This window comes from Ctenopharyngodon idella, chromosome 4 (genome assembly GCF_019924925.1).
Source record: "Ctenopharyngodon idella isolate HZGC_01 chromosome 4, HZGC01, whole genome shotgun sequence".
NCBI classification, from domain to species: domain Eukaryota; kingdom Metazoa; phylum Chordata; class Actinopteri; order Cypriniformes; family Xenocyprididae; genus Ctenopharyngodon; species Ctenopharyngodon idella.
In genome coordinates this window covers 13636582-13653501 of record NC_067223.1, presented here as the reverse complement: position 1 = coordinate 13653501, position 16920 = coordinate 13636582, and the positions used below count along the sequence as shown (strand labels likewise).

The following is a 16920-nucleotide window of genomic DNA, read 5'->3' as shown; positions in this document are numbered from 1 at the left end:
AGCACCACTCCAAGCAGGCAGATGAGCTCCAGGGCCTGCTGGGGCGCCAGACCCAGGGACGGACCCAACCACAGCAGGGACGGGGAGGCCTCCAGCTGCTCCAGCAGGGGCCGCTGCACTTTTGGCATCTGCAGGCGCACAGGAACAATGCCTTCATCTCCATACAAGCCTGTCCGGGGAGACACAAACAGAGACATGCTTAATGTCAATTTGATCTTGCTGTGCATGATTTAACTGTGAACATTGCTCAAAACGTAGTAACTTAATCTGACTTTCCTTTTCAATAAATAGACGGAAAAGCATACACACATAACCAATGCAGTCTGATTCACAAATGAATGACGTTTTTTAAAGGGTTAGTTCAACCAAAAATGAAAATTCTGTCATCATTTACTCACCATCATATCATTCCAAACCCATAAGACTTTCGTTCATCTTGTTACACAGCACGTTTGAGCTTCTGCAAGAACCAATGAGGTTCATTCTCGCGTTACGCAGCGCGTTTGAGCTTCCGCAGGAACCAATGAGGTTCATTCTCGCGTTACGCAGCATGTTTGAGCTTCCGCAGGAACCAATGAGGTTCATTTTCGTGTTACGCAACACGTTTGGGCTTCTGCAAGAACCAATGAGGTTCACTGAACAATACGACTCATGAACAAACTATATTTTATTATAACTGTACTTATGTACATATTATTAAATATTTAGACAAACAAATTTGCTGATATAACTAAACCCATACACTGAATGAATGAATGAATGAATGAATGAACAAATGAACATTAACAGCCCATTTTACTTCCATAATGTGAGAAATGTGTGTTAAATTCTGGAGGTAAAATGGGTTGTGAATGTCATTTAATTTTGATTTTAAAGCTGTATTAATGAGTGAGGTATGAAGAGGAAAAAAAAAAAAACCTGGTTATATTTCATCGGGTAAAGTGCTGATTAGAAACATTGTGCCATGTGGCCGGTGGTGACAGACTGCCCTCATGGTCTGCACATAATAATATGTTGTGTGTGCTCAGTGGTAAAAGCACAAAGCATCAAGCTGTATGTAAACATTCATTCAACAGAACACCACCGGCACACACTGCCATGACAATGAGCAAAACAAAAACCCGTCCTGTGACTTTTTAATGCCTCCGAACAAGTACAGACACCCCAGATGTCCTAGCAGTTTTAAACAGTGAATGCAAACAGGTGCATTGTAAAATACTGCTTTAGGCGACTTCCTACATTAGTGAATGACAGACTGACGTACCATACAGAGAGATCAGGAAATACTACTTTACTATGTTGCAGAACGTTGACAATTTATAACGTGACTGAAGTCTTAAGGTGGGTGGCGGTTCGCAGAGGGGCAAAGTTGCATGTTCACATTTTTGGCATGCAAGCCACAGCAAGAGTGCACGTATAGCAGGCTGGTTTGAGTCAGAGAACAGGCCGTGTATTGTGCCAGTGCCAACGTATGACTCACGGCTGCTCTTTGAAGACCCAGTTCTGCCACAAGTGCCTCATCCAGGCACACTGCCTTGAGGATCACTTCCCCATAGGGAAACGCAGGCTGCGTTTCCCAAAAGCATCACAGACTGTAGAACTGTTACCACCAATGGTCTCTACAGTCAACTTAACTCACAATGCTTTTGGGAAATGCAGCCCTGAACTGATACTCTGTGAACATGCCCTCTTCTGTTGAGTTTTAAACATGCAGCTGAGCCACAAACAACCCAACTCAAAATATCAAATGGGAATAATAGAGCATTATTAAGTGCATACGACTTCCCTCATCTGTGGGCAACAGTCTGCTGGTGGCCAGGTTTGCCAGTACTCGGCTTTTTGTGATAAACTTAGCACCTTATAATACAAGGATAGACGCGAAACTAGAGATGCACCGATACTAAAATTCTCCACCGATAGCCGATGATTCAGAGTGATATCTGCCGATAACGATACCGATGAATGATCATTTCATTAGAATTAATAATTAATCATTATATTTTGACAGAAAAGCAAATAAGAACTTTATTCTCTACATTTCATCAACTTGTTTCAGAGTAACTGGTATCAGTTATAAACAAACACATTACTCAGATTAATACATTAACTAAATTCTGAAGAATAAAATTAATATTTCTTAACTTTCTGAATGTTATAAATTCATATAATTACTATTAATATTGAAGATCAAACTGGTTTCTTAGCATTTTCTGTACACAAAGCACAAATTCTCTTTTGACTGACAGGATATATCGGCCGATAGCACCAAAATTTGCTTTTATCGATGCCGATTATTGGCCGATATATCGGTGCATCTCTACGTGAAATTGTGCTTTTAATTAAAATATAAAATTGCATAAACTATATTTAAACTGACTGACCAAAGTATTTAAAGGGAGACGGTTACCGTAAAAACATACATTTTAACATTAGATGGTAAATCCACTATTGTTTTGTCTAGATTTGCTCTATACAGTATAAAAATTACATCAAAATTAACTGTATAAATTACAGAAACATTAAAAGTAATCCCTTACTTTACTTTTTCAAGGGAAAAGTAATTAAATTACAGCAATTAAACACTTCAATGCATTACATCCAACACTGATATGGATGCATATTTAGAGGGAGCTTGCATAATCCTGCACTTGGTAATATATTGCAAATGTATGAGTCACAATGGTTAGAAATAAGAGCTTGCTAATAAGAACTTTGCTGTTGCATGGGTTCATAAGAGCTTATTGACACTTTTAAAAGGTCTTGGTACATGCTAGAAAAAAAAAAGGGCCTTCATCATACATGGCATATGCAAAGAGCATTTTAAGGAAACAAAAAGTTCACAGGCCCCTGAGCGATGACGGGTCACTACAGTGCGCACTCAGCACTAACTGGCGGGGTTCCTAAAATCAGCACACGTGGAGGAACTGAAGCAATGCTGATTTATCCATACGGGCATTATGTCTAGTTATCTCGAAGTTCTGAAATCATGTTTAAAATATTAAATACACTGCGCAAATTCAGCTAGAATGCGTCGTTCTGCATTGAGGTTTGTGCACGAGCTCCTTCAAAAGTTTGGAGTGAAACTGATCCCCGTGACACTAGAACCTGCGGGAATGAGCTATTAGCGCTAATGAATGAACGAACCAAAGGAATGTCGTTTTGTTTTCGCCGACATTCCACAACACAATTCAAGTTCAAGTGTATGCGCAACCATTCATTAATGCCGCGCCCAAAATCGACCATAGCCGCCAAACATCCACCTTCAAAAAACACAAACTTCCCTACCTGGTATTTGAACGTAGATGGATGAAAAAGCACACACGTAAATAAGTGCAATGCTGCTCAAGAACATTTGTCTGGGCGTTTTTACTTCCCCCATCTTGGCGGCTCGCTGCAGGGATGAGGTGTCACTTTGTTTCGGGTGATTCGAGCGCTGATGCTCATTGGAAAAATGAAGGGGAATCAAAGGGGTGGAGTTTGAATTTAGTGATGAGAAGTCCGACTCACTTCCGCGAATCGGTTCTTTTGAACCGTTCGGTTCTTTTACGTCATGACGTAATCACACCACCACGTGGTCCTTGAGAGTCAAACCAGAGCCGCTAAATAATTTTTTCAACGGCTCTGAGTCAAACAAAATGTTCTAAACGTTACAAAAAGAGCCAAATAAGTCATTTAGAGCCTAACTATAATTTTACAATAGACCATACTAAAATTAATTGACAGTTACTGAAATGTTTTTGCACGTTTTATTGAAATGTTGTTTATTAAACCAATGTGAGTTAATAAAACCAAAAAGCGAGTGTGACTCAAATACCGCTCGGACTGATTGATTCCAATTCGAAAACGAATCATTTGAATTTAACGGTTCAATTGATTCACTGAAAGATTCGATTCAAATGACCGATTCGTTTACTAGCTTGAATTTGTGGCACTTGGGTGAACGTTACAATAGCGAAAGCAGAACAATGCCACAGTGTGTGCCACTGCATTTTAGACAGTTACATTCAGCCAAGAGTCACATGATCGATCGTTTTTAGAGAAGTCTTCCCTAGCAATTACTGATTCATGTACAAAATAACAATGAATGTTTGGCTAAAAATTGAATTGGTCATTTTCATTCGTTTATAGATACAAATTTGATCAGAAAAAAAAAAAAAATTATTTTGCAAAAAAACACGACAATGAGCCAAGGAGCTGATGCACAATATTTTAATAAGCTTTATTAAAGGTATTAGGAATTTTTTATACAAGTTTGTATCCAGGAGTAATGGGCAGACACTCGAGTGAACACTGCTGGTTTCTGAGGTTCACATTTCTTGCCACTCCCTGCCGTTAGTCCTACAAGGTAGTAGACGCCATTTTTTGCACACACAAGGGGTGCGCCCGAGTCCCCCTATAAAATAAAGAATTTAGGTGACCCAGACGTGCTCGTGAATCATGACTGTTCAATACAGACGTGTTGAAACTACTGTACCAAGCAGGAGGTAGAAGCTGCTGCATCCGTACACAGGAGCAACTTCATGTTGAAACTGTCACCCCAGCCAGTCTTGCAGGCTATCTCAGAAAGAGGCTTAACCCTGGCCATATGCAGGATATCAGGGTGCAGATCCACTAATATGACAAGAGAAAACATAACTACTCTCCTGAAATGTGCTTGAGGAAGGAAGGAAGGAGCAGATACAACGTAGCAATGGATGAAAACTTTTGCACAGAATAATTGTGGTGTTTCCATTTATCATTTTCCAAATTTGGTCTTTATTACTCTAATAAATCAAATAAATAAAAGCATAAATGCATAAATAAAAGCATAAACAAAACAATACAGGCTCCAGCATTCCTGTGGCCCTACACAGGACAAGCAGTTTAGAGAATAAAATAAAATAAAATAAAATAAAATAAAATAAAGTTTGGAGAATGGATGTAAAAATAAAATAAAAATTACAAAATCACAAAAATAAAATAAAGTGATTTGGAGAATGGATGGAAGGAAAAATAATAAAAAATAAATAAATAAACAGTTTGGAGAATGGATGTAAAATAAAATAAATTACAAAAATAAAAAATAATTATAAAAATAAAATAAAGTGATTTGGAGAATGAAAAATAATATTTTGAAAGAAAAAATAATATTTTGAAAGAAAAATAATAATAAAATAAAATAAAATAAAAAAATAAAATAAGTGGTTTGGAGAATGGATGGAAGGAAAAATAATAAAAAATAAATAAATAAACAGTTTGGAGAATGGATGTAAAATAAAATAAATTACAAAAATAAAAATAAAAATTATAAAAATAAAATAAAGTGATTTGGAGAATGGATGGAAGAAAAATAATAATAAAATAAAATAAAAATAAATAAAAATAAAATACAATATACAGTTTGGAGAATGGATGTAAAATAAAATAAAATAAAATAAAATAAGCAATTTGGAGAATGGATAGATGAAAAATAAAATAACAAATACAAAATAAAATAAAATAAAAATAAAAAAATAAAATAAGTGGTTTGGAGAATGGATGGAAGGAAAAATAACAACAACAAAAAAATAATAAAATAAGTGGATTAGAGAATGGATTGAAGAAAAAATAAATAAAATTAAATTAAATTAAAAAATAAAATAAAATAAGTGGTTTGGAGAATGGATGGAAGGAAAAATAAATAAAATACAATAAAAAAAAAAAGTAGTTTAGTGAATAGATGGATAACAAAAAAAAATGAAATAAAAATAAAATAAGAGAATGGCTGGACAGAAAAAATAAAAAAATAAAATAAAATAAAATGTGGTTTGAAGAATGCATGGATGAAAAATAAAAAAAAAATAACAATGAAAAAATAAGCGGTTTGGAGAATTTATGGATGGAAAAAAAAAAAAAATAAGCAGTTTGGAGAATGGATGTATGGATAATACATCTTTCTCCTCTAACCACCTAGCTCCATATTTTCACGATCCAATTAGTTATTACTGGATAAAATCAAGTCGCGCCCTACATTATTTTCTTGAATGGCTCATTTCACCTGGAAATACATCAAATTACAAAGTAAAAGGGGTTGTGAATGCCATTTCATCTTGATTTTAATCTCAAACCCTGAAGCCAGCTGACTCACAGGTGGCTTTTCTTGTCCCCCAACCAGTTGTCACACAAGACGAGGTGTCTTCATTCACCATTTCATCATCTTTATCCGTTAAACACACCGGAAATATCATCGGCCCTGGATGGAGCACACGTTAAAGCTGTACAACTTCGACTGTTGAGCGGGATCTCATGAAAAACACAGATAAGGTCACATGATACCTATTCGAGCTGGGACAGATAAGCGGATCATGGAGAGATCGGAGACCGGTGGGAATTTGCTGTCGTGAGCCAAACTCTGCACGCTTTCCACAGCTGCGGTCTGACCCGACATGAAGTTGAGGTCATGAGCTCCCAAGATCACAACATCTCCAGCCCTGTGGGACAAACTGTCAGAACATCACTGAGGAACAACAGACAAACACAGATCAGACTTACTTGGCGAAGCAGTGGCGCGGTGCCAGCACCCAGCGCGGGTGAACCAGGACGCCGCTACAGTAATGCGTGTCGTGGCTCTGCAGACTGACGTGCCACGGCCAGGAGTTTGGGCACGCCTCGCTCATGTTCTCCACCTTGAATGTGCCATCCTCAGTGGACACCACCTGCGCCAAGCCAGCGGGCAGTTGGCAGGGCTCCATCTTGGACTGACCACACTGAGCTGAAGCCACAAAATGGACATGAACGATGAATAAAGCAATCGAAAGGTACACGACTGATACTGAGAGCTTGAAAAGTCTTACCAGTTGAATCTGCTCCAGAGTCAACAGAAACATGTTCACCTATATAATGCAAGAGGAAAACATGCTGTAGCAGTTTAGACTGATTCGCCCCTGGATCACTGAAATCTGAAAGATCATACCATTTATTGAAGAAATGATCCAGTGTTTGTAATGGAACAGTGTGGTGTAGACCCCTGGTTTTTGGGCCCGACCACATCCGACCCCCCAGCTGACCACTCCAGCAAGCTTGTGCCTCTCGCCTGTGAAACACGAGAGGGGACCGCCAGAGTCGCCCTGAACAGACATCCAGAGAACACGTGTGTCAAACTAAAGAGTGTCCACAATAGAGGAAAATATAGTTTAAAATCATGATTTCTTCATAAATATTAAGATATTTGGGGAGCTGCACCACATTTTATGACATTTTACAACCTAAACTAACATTGCCTTATCATAAAAGTCAATTGGTCTGTGACATAAAAATGAGGACACTGATTGATATGAGATATGATATGAGATTTGATTATTTTTTATATATATATATATATATATATATATATATATATATATTATATATACACACACACACACACACACACATATATATACACATACACACACACATATTTATATATATATATATATATATATATATATATACATATATATATATATACACACATACACACACACACACACACATATATACACATATATATATACACATACACACACACATATTTATATATATATATATATATATACACACACATACACACACACACACACACACATATATACACATATATATATACACATACACACACACACGTGCTGTCGTATCCAAAATAAAAGTTTGTTTACATAATGTGTGAGATCTGTGGATATTTATTATGTTTATATAAATGAATACACACAAACACATATATATTTAACAAAAATATATTATATTTATATATAAAATATTAATATATTTATATATAAATATACATGTATATGTGTGTATTTATTTATATATACATAATAAATATCCACAGATCTCACACATTATGTAAACAAACTTTTATTTTGGATGTGATTATCCATTTGACAGCACTAATATATACACATAAATTTTTTATTATTATTCTATTCATAATTTGTGTAAATATTTTTGTAAATAATTCTAAAAATGATTAAAAAATTGTAAATGTTTACCTGACATGCGTCCATTCCGCCAGCATCCGCCCCGGCGCACATCATAAACTCATGCATTTTCCCTCCATAAAATTTGCTGCACGTTTGTGGCTCAAAAATGGTTACGTTGACCTCTTGAAGTCTGGAGGCACGAGGACCATCTATAAAGAGACAAATTCATCTAATCACATTTAACCGCTATTAATGAAGCCCATTAAACAGCACATGGTTAATTAACAGCCTCACTCTCTTTGATGGCGCCCCAGCCGGTGACAGTGCAGGTCTCCTGAGGAGGCAACTCACGGTTTAAGATGCCAACAGGCCTCACACACTCATTAAACAGCAGTGGACTCTGCAGTTTCAGCAGGGCAATATCATTCTCATTTGTCTTTTGGTTGTAGTCCTTATGGGAGATGATTTTTTCCACCTTTACGGTCTTCAAATAAAACACACAAGAGAGTTCAAATAGCAAAAAAGAAAGAAGGTTGTGAGATGTAAATATACACGCAATCACTTACTTGATGACAGGATTCATTCGCATTCTCCAAATTGTGTATTCCAACCACTGCGTTCCACATCGACGCCTTTTTATAGCTGCTCACAAACAGGAGTTTTAGTTAAGACAAACAGATCACACTCATAGTCAGTCGGAGGTTTTATAGACCAGTCGGTGGGTTTACCGTTTGAAGCAGTGGCTGGCAGTGATCACCCACCGCAGGTCGAGGATGGCGCCCCCGCAGGCGGGCATTTCGGAGTACTGCAGGGACACCTGCCAAGGCCACGAATGAGCCCAGGCCTCCTGCCCACCTATAATCCGACTCTCCTCCTCATCCTTCTCTGGGATGAAGGCACGTACGCCAGCCAGATCTGAAAAACATGGTGCAAGGAATCATATTTGCAAGCAATCCAGCACATGACATGGAAAACTTTCAAATATTATCCTAATATTATTAGCACCTTTGATGAACTGCTATACTATTTTTAATTTTGTCATTTCATCTGAAAATCAACATTTGTGAGATTTAGTCAGCCAAAACCATTTTGAGGTTAACTGATCTACTTTGTGTCTCTGGAAAATAGTGATCTGTGACATTGTATTATGTTGAATATCATATCATAATATTAATTTGTCGGGTTAATTAAGGTTATACTGGTAATCCATTATATTTGACTGATCAGAAAATAATAAATAGAAATACAAGAAATTCTCTTTCTTTCTTTCTTTGTTTGCTCAAGACCACTGAACAGACATGTGCGTTTGCTCTTTTGCCTCAGGCTGCCCATCGAGGCATTGCCAAGCCAACATCAAAGTTTGTTTACGAACTTTATCTTCTAGTTGTCTTTGATATTGTCTATTTATTAATGAGGGATTTGTGGACACATCAATGTCTTTGTTTTGTTTGTGAAATAAAAGTTACAGTTTTTCTTTTGAAGTAAAAAGTGGCATGTTATTTTTAAATGTAATACTTATTGTAATTAATGGCGTCACTATTAGGGTTGCAAAGGGGCGGAAAGTTTCCAGTAAATTTCCAGAAACCTTCCGGAAACTTTCCACGGGAACTTAACCATGGGGAATTTTGGAAATATTCCAATTTGGAAACTTGGAGATTTTATGGGAATTAATTGGAAATTTTGGGAAATTTATATAAATGTATAATATTTATATAAAATGTATCATATACAAACAAATATAAACATTTTGTTTGGTCATGACATGAAATAACAGTTCGCATTCAATTAATTTTAATTTAGTAAATATGTAAAATAGATATATTTTTATTGCAGCAATTGTTATGTGTTATTTATTTCAGTGTCACATGATTCTTCAGAAATCATTGTAATATGCTGATTTGATACTCAGTTATTATCAATGTGAGAAAACAGTTGTGCTGCTTAATATTTTTTTGGAATCTGTGATACTTTTTTCTGGATTCATTGATGAATAAAAAGTTAAAAAGAACAGCATTTATTCAAAATATAAATCTTTTCTAACAATATCACTTTAATATTACTTTTTATCAATTTCACACATAGCTGCTGAATAAAAGTATTAATTTCTTTCAAAAAAATAAAGAAAAAATTACTGACCCCACAATTTTGAACGGTAGTGTATATTGTTACAAAATATTTCTATTTTAAATAAATGCTGTTCTTTAAATTTGTATTCATCAAAGAATCCTGAAAAAAAAGTATCACAGGTTATTAAAAAAATAAAAAAAAAAAAAATAAAAAATAAGCAGCACAACTGTTTCCAACATTGATAACTGATTATTAAATCAACATATTAGAATGATTTCTGAAGGATCATGTGACACTGAAGACTGGAGAAATGATGCTGAAAATTCAGCTTTGATCACAGAAATTAATGTATATTAAAATAGAAAACCATTATTTTAAATTGTAGCTATATTTCACAATACTACAGTTTTTTCTGTATTTTTGATCAAATGTGTATGTTATGGAGGAATGCACAGTGGAGGTGTGGCCTCAATAGCCCTGCAGTAAGTAGTGTGCTGTGTGAATGAGATTGAGGAATGTGCAGGGTAAAAATTCGACTGAAATTGCATTAAATCTGGTTGTTTTAACCAAAATTATGCTGTAAGATGTTTTTTTTTCCAACTACATTTAAGTACCCTGTTATAGGCTAACCTGCAATTTTGCAAATTCCCTGTTTATTCCCATTAATTCCCATATATTCCCTGTTAATTTCCATGGAAAGTTTCCAGCTTTGAAAATTCCCGGAATTTTGCAACCCTAGTCAATATTTCATATTTCCATGAATTACATGTACATTTTAGACATCTTTGCTTTCATAAAAACCTATAGGATTTTTATTTGCATTCATATTGTTTCTATTACAACATATCTTCAATTCAAATATGGTCAGTTACGTATATTAATATTCATATGCCTGTATATAAATTTTATCTTTTGGATGAAACTCTTTTACTGGGATTCTGCTTGGTTGGTCATCGGTTATTCGATTATTTAACATTTTAAATAGATGATTTAGTTTTTTGCATTAATGACACTTTAAAAATATATATAAATATTAATAAGAATGATTCATACATTCTGTAAATGTTTATCCATCTTACGCCTCTTTTAATATCTTGCATTTTGTGCTATAACAACTAAATTAGCAAATGTTTCTATTTATTTCCTATAATAACACATTAGCTGATGCATCATCATCATCCTGCACATGTAAACTTATATTTAAATACGTTAGTTTAAAAGTAAATCCACATTGTTCTTAAGGGGGTGCATCTTCCCCCATGTTACCCTAATAATTACAATCATTGACTTGTAATTGCAGCATAAACACTGTCTGCTTAACTGAATACATGATGTTAACTAACCACATCAAATGAAGGCTAATTATATCTCTAGGCTACATCACCGCCTTATAAACATGAACTTTCCTACACTCATCCATGATAACAGAATAACTGTCGAACATCGAAACAGGCTTTTCTGTATTGTGAAATGTGTTAAATGAACTTGAAGTGAATGAAGAAAGCATTATGAACTCTGTCTTACTATAACATCCCTTGCCAAAGATGCAGTTTGTCTCAGCTGAAGCAGTCACATTGGGATTCTCTTCTGCATCTTAAAAGAAATATTACAGTCATTGAAATGAATCAAGTTATTCAAATTTTTGCCAACAAAACATTAAGGCCCGCTTGCGACGTGCTTTATGTCACTCACCAGCGTCAGCCTTAGTCCAATTAAGAGAGAGTATTAAAATAAATAAATAGTTTTTACACATACTCTGTTATTAAAAAAGAACGGAGAAACGTAATAATACAAAGGGCTTTACAAATAAACAACACGCAAAGCAAATATAATCCGTCAACACCTGTGAGGCGCAATCAGCGCTTAATGAACTGAGTGTGGAGTAGTTCAGAGATTCACCACTAGAGGACAGCAAAGATTCAAGCGCTCACACGTAAAACTACACGAGAACTAGTGGATGCTTTGCGCTACAGTTCTTCAATCTTTGTGAAAATCTATTGATTTAAAATGAAAAAAGACCCGTTACTGTCGAGAATACGTACAGAAATTCAATTAAGTGTCTACACCAATCTGCATTATCATATCATTTCAAACAGACATCGTCGGTTTCAAAAGTTTCCACTTAGCAAAACAATCTAATTAGCAAAACAATCTAAGAATGTAGGATATATATATATATATATACAGTTACTTTTTTTATGAATTGCATGATTACATATTATTTACACAATGGCAGTAAGTTGTTCACAATTCATTGATTCTCCTAATTTTTCATTTTTTTTTCATAATAATCCTGTCGCTTATATACGTTCGTGATTCTTCGAGTTTTTCCGGCAGTGAGGGGGAAATACAGATGAATCTATATGAAATATAGATTAAATATATACGAAATATATATCTGAATATAATAATAATAATAATAATATATGAAATATTTGATGTAGCAATGATATTGTGGTGAATTTAATGTTTTTCAATATTTGTTTTTGTAATGTTGCTGTTTTCTAAATGTACTTAATTTGAAGTAAATATGTTTTAAAATCATAAGATGTGGTTTTGTTTTTATTCAGTGTTACTATCAGCAAACACTAACAGGTACATTAGTGTTAGTATTTTGAAGTAATAACTGTCCATACGCTGCACTTTAAAAATAATCTGTTGAGGCTCTTGTTGGTGAATAGAATATATTTTTTGGAATATATTTTTTCTTTGTATCTGTCAAAATAGTACAAGATTATCCTACAATATATGTGACATCAAATAAGGGTTAGCACAAAAGTAATCTAAATATAATCCAAAAGTTGTCAGATTACTTTAACAAAAACGTGTAATCTAAGAGATTATATTACTGATTACATATTTTGTCATGTAATTTGAAATCAGTAACTGATTACAATTCATAAGTAATCTACCGAGCTCTTTGTATATGTATATATTTCTGTTTAAATTGTATAATATAAAAATGTTTAAAATCATAACTTCTTTTTTATTTCCATATTAAAGCCATTTCATTTTTTGTGCATTCTCAATAAATATTAACAAAATAGTTTCAGAGCGCTAATAAAAGATTTAGATTTATAACAAAGGGTTTAAATATGAAAAAGCAGTTTGTCTTGTTCAAGATAATGCAGCATTCATCCATGTACCGACGTCTGAGATATGGTTATTAGGTAGATTAAATCAAATGTGAATCTTGAATCATACTGCACATTCAGGAGAAAATATGCTGCTAAATCAAATTTCTATACCAGATCTGTCAGTTTTGTGTGTATTGTAATGATGTTAAAACAGAGGGATGTAAACAGAATAACAAAATCCATTCAATGGTTAATCTGGGTAATTTAACACCTGGCCTCAGATATCTATTTTGATTTCACACATAATTGCCCACCCAACACCTCCAAACACAAGAACACATTCATAAGTATCGGATAATATTTATTAAATAATCATACATTACTTCACATTGGTTTCTGCTATGACATGTTTAGCACGGCTGCGGCTGAATTCAAGAAATGTTCTTGATAACAGTTCCTATGGCAACAAAATGTAAGTGCAAAGATTACGGTGTAATCAAGAGTATCGCATGACAATCTCTGGCCAGCGAAAATATGACTAAAATCCATTTACTGTCACAGGGACCCAGTTCAAGGATATGTATGATATTCATAATTGCAATTCAAAGAGACTTCAGTATTATAGCTTATGAGGAGAAAAATATGATATGTAATTCACTGCACAGGTCAAACGCCTTTAGTCCGAGATACATTCCACAATATTGATGCATGTACAAGATAAAAGAGCAAATTAAAGCACCCTGTCATTTATTTTCCTTCATTTAAATCACTCAAATGTAAAATAAAAAACATGGAAGCAAAACACAAGCAGATCTGCCGTGTTCATGGAACACAGTCATATTTGATAACTTGCAGCATTTGTCTGAAATGCTTTCCGAGGCTTTGCAATCAGTGAAGCTGAACGGAGCCGCTGCGGTCGAGTGGAACGGCTCCACATGCGAGAAAAAGCCCCTCTCAGTCTCAGAGACGGCACCTCTGCTTACACGCCGGATTAAAACAAGAACAAACGCTCAATCTGTGCCCGTCTGAGCACTTTAAAGCAGTCGTAAAGTGGTTTTGGAGACGAGAAACAATGATGAGAGCTTCTGAAATGTGTTGTTGTGAGATTCTGCACTGATGCGCTGAGGTCAGTGGTATCTGCGTGCTCCAGCCCTGGATGCAGAGGCTAAAAAAATGTCAGAGTTTTGGATTATTTCAATCCTAGAGCCCCTCTGTAAACTCTGGAGGGGAAGGAAGCTGTCATTAATCATCTCCAGACTGTGGTTTGCATGTCTTAGTTCGCTCCCTCTCTTCACCCTTCTGTCTCTTGGTTGCTCGTCCTCTGTCATTTGGCTGATAGTTCAGGTCTCACTGTTCCTCTCTAGGCCCCTTGTAGTTTTTTCTCTAGTCTGTCCAGCTTGGCCAGATTTTCCTTCAGCAGTTTGGAGCTGGGTGAGAGGAGAAGAGCTCTTTGGTAGTACATTCGCGCTGCTGCATAGTCTCCCTAAAAAATACAAAAACAAACAACAATTCATGTTACAATGGATCATGAGGAAATATCCAGGTCATATTTCACCTAATCAAAAGATATATATATATATATATATATATATACACACACACATACACATATATAATATTATATACATAAATATATATAAATTAAATTTTTTTATGGTTTTAATCAAATGTGACTTATTATTATATTAGCATTATTTTATGCAGTTTTGTATTAATTAAATGTATTGTATTTTAATGAATATTTTGATATTTTTAATGTAAAATTAAACCAATTACTGGTTATATAAATATATATATATATATATAATTTTTAACTTAATTATTATTATAATTATTAGATTTTTGTTGCATATTTAATTTGTATTATTGATTATAATAAAATAAAATATAAATATTATAGTAATTATAGTAATAATTATAATTCTAGTAATTATACTTTATAATTCATATTGATATATTTAAATAATATATCATAATTTTTCTTTACATTATAGTAATAAGACTTTTTTCAGTTTTGTATTAATTAAATGTATCCTATTTAAAAATATCAAAAAATTCATTAAATGTAAAATGAAACCAATTACTAAATATATATACCTAATCAAAAGGAATAAATTATAATATTTTTATATATTAAGGATCAATATGATTTTGTGAATTTTCTTAATTAAGCACATTTCCCTCCAAATTATCACTACTTAAAATTATCATAATTTTTGTAATGCAGTCATGAATATAATGGGTTTTTTTTAAATTTAGAATAAATTACATTTTTGTATTGTATTTTATGGTTTTAATCAAATGTGACTCAGTTAATATTATTATATATTATTTTTATGCTTTAAAAAAGACAAACAACATATATAAGATATAATTAACTGAATAGAAGTCTAATTATTGTATGCAGTTTTGTATTAATTAAATGTATCCTATTTTAATGAATATTTTGATATTTCACATTTTTAATGTGAAATGAAACCAATTACTGAATATATATATAACTGAATTAACTTTTAATTATTGTTATGTAACTTTGGCATATTTCATTTGTATTATTAATTATAATAAAAATATAACAATTATAGTAATTATACTTTATTATTCATATTGATATTTTTTTTTTACAAGCTACTGACAATAAATTGTCATAAAAATAATGTCAGAATTATTTATGGTCCTAATCAAAGGCTTAATTTTCTTAATGCAAACTATTTCTTTCTTTATGCAATATATATATATTTATATTTTCCTTTTGATTTCGTGGTGGAATTTCTTATCAGTTTTCATCAGACTTCAAGTCTCAGCACAACATACCTTGATATGCTGAATGCCGCCCATATTCATCCAGGCCTGTGATTGGTCAGGTTTGAGCTCGACAGCAAGCTTGTAGCTCTGGAAACAATAGATCAACACATGACATATTATTTATGGTATAAACATGATATGATGAATTCAACAGCATTAAACCACCGGCGAGATTCAACCTTTTGTAACAGTTTTGGTCTCTGTAAGAAACGTGATCCATTTAAGAAAGAAAGGAAAAAAAACACTGGAGGTGAATTTAACAGTCTGGCTCTACGGCAGATGTGGTGTTGAAATACCGCAAAAAGCCTTTTTGTTTCAGGCTTTATAATTGAGCTTTGAACTGGATAGCAGCATTCTGTAAACCTGAGACCATCCTGTTTTCATCAGTCCCTTTGTGGTCAAAATAAACGTAGAACTACAGGCCAAATATTAGCGGGAGACCTGGAATGAGTCCAGGAGCGAAGAACGCAACTATAACAGTCCTTGTGTTAACCAGACATTCGCCAAAGAAACTTAATTTAAGTAATTTGAGGCAGAGAAAAGCCGAGGTTAAGAACAAAGCTTTCAGCGCGAGACAAAGTCCGGACTGTTTATAAGTGGAGATGAAAGGACGCGGCTGATGCTCCTGTGACAGTATCAGGGCAACGGCAACAAAGAGAAGAAGAAGCAAGCAGCAGAAAACACAATTACTCAACATTAGTCTCACGTAGCCAGACTTTAGACTATCAGCAAGTTGGTTCCATACTGCAGCTTATTATGACCATGACTTAAATTGACATGTCTAGGGTTGCCAGGTTTTTGTACCAAAACCAGCCCAATTTCTATTCAAAACCCACCTAATCATGGCCCGGAAATTGCGTTCCAGGGGGTAAAAATCATGTCCCAGGGGGTAAACTAAAAAACAACCCACAGCAACAGTGTAAAACTATCCCAATTCCAGAGGAAAACCATGGACTCAGACAACCAATCACAGTCTTTCATGCTGATTGTTATTGCTGTTTAAATCATATTAAATTATCTCAACATTAGCATAATTGCAAGTCTCATGAAAT

The 16920-nt window shown here is 34.2% G+C and overlaps 3 protein-coding genes across 4 annotated transcripts in view; all 3 read right to left on the bottom strand.

The window, feature by feature from the left end:
* lmf2b (lipase maturation factor 2b) overlaps positions 1-3479 on the bottom strand; it is a 12172-nt gene extending 8693 nt beyond the window's left edge. Inside the window, exons 1-2 of the mRNA XM_051891377.1 lie at positions 3286-3479; positions 1-169 (exon numbers count right to left, since the gene is read on the bottom strand). The exon at positions 1-169 is cut by the window's left edge and continues 85 nt beyond it. Coding sequence (XP_051747337.1) covers positions 1-169; positions 3286-3379 — 263 coding nt within the window. The 5' untranslated portion in view covers positions 3380-3479. The remainder of the gene's footprint in view (positions 170-3285) is intronic.
* Positions 3480-4193: 714 nt separating this feature from the next.
* Positions 4194-11900, bottom strand: ovch1 (ovochymase 1). 2 transcript variants are annotated; one of them, XM_051891100.1, is made up of 13 exons: positions 11679-11900; positions 11511-11573; positions 8648-8834; positions 8486-8561; positions 8214-8403; positions 7989-8128; positions 6932-7085; positions 6813-6851; positions 6511-6730; positions 6295-6449; positions 6107-6211; positions 4475-4611; positions 4194-4393 (listed from the first exon to the last, which is right to left on the bottom strand). In XM_051891100.1, the coding sequence occupies exons 1-13, from the start codon at positions 11737-11739 to the stop codon at positions 4232-4234; spliced, it is 1689 nt and encodes a 562-aa protein (XP_051747060.1). In that variant the 5' UTR covers positions 11740-11900; the 3' UTR covers positions 4194-4231. The 2 variants fall into 2 exon arrangements, with proteins under 2 accessions (XP_051747060.1, XP_051747059.1); XM_051891099.1 differs by having other exon boundaries at positions 11511-11579; positions 11679-11899.
* A 1507-nt stretch (positions 11901-13407) lies between these two features.
* The window catches only part of tmtc1 (transmembrane O-mannosyltransferase targeting cadherins 1), a 48029-nt gene continuing 44516 nt past the window's right edge, over positions 13408-16920 (bottom strand). Inside the window, exons 19-20 of the mRNA XM_051891190.1 lie at positions 15878-15955; positions 13408-14546 (exon numbers count right to left, since the gene is read on the bottom strand). Of these exons, the coding sequence (XP_051747150.1) occupies positions 14424-14546; positions 15878-15955 (201 nt within the window). The 3' untranslated portion in view covers positions 13408-14423. The remainder of the gene's footprint in view (positions 14547-15877; positions 15956-16920) is intronic.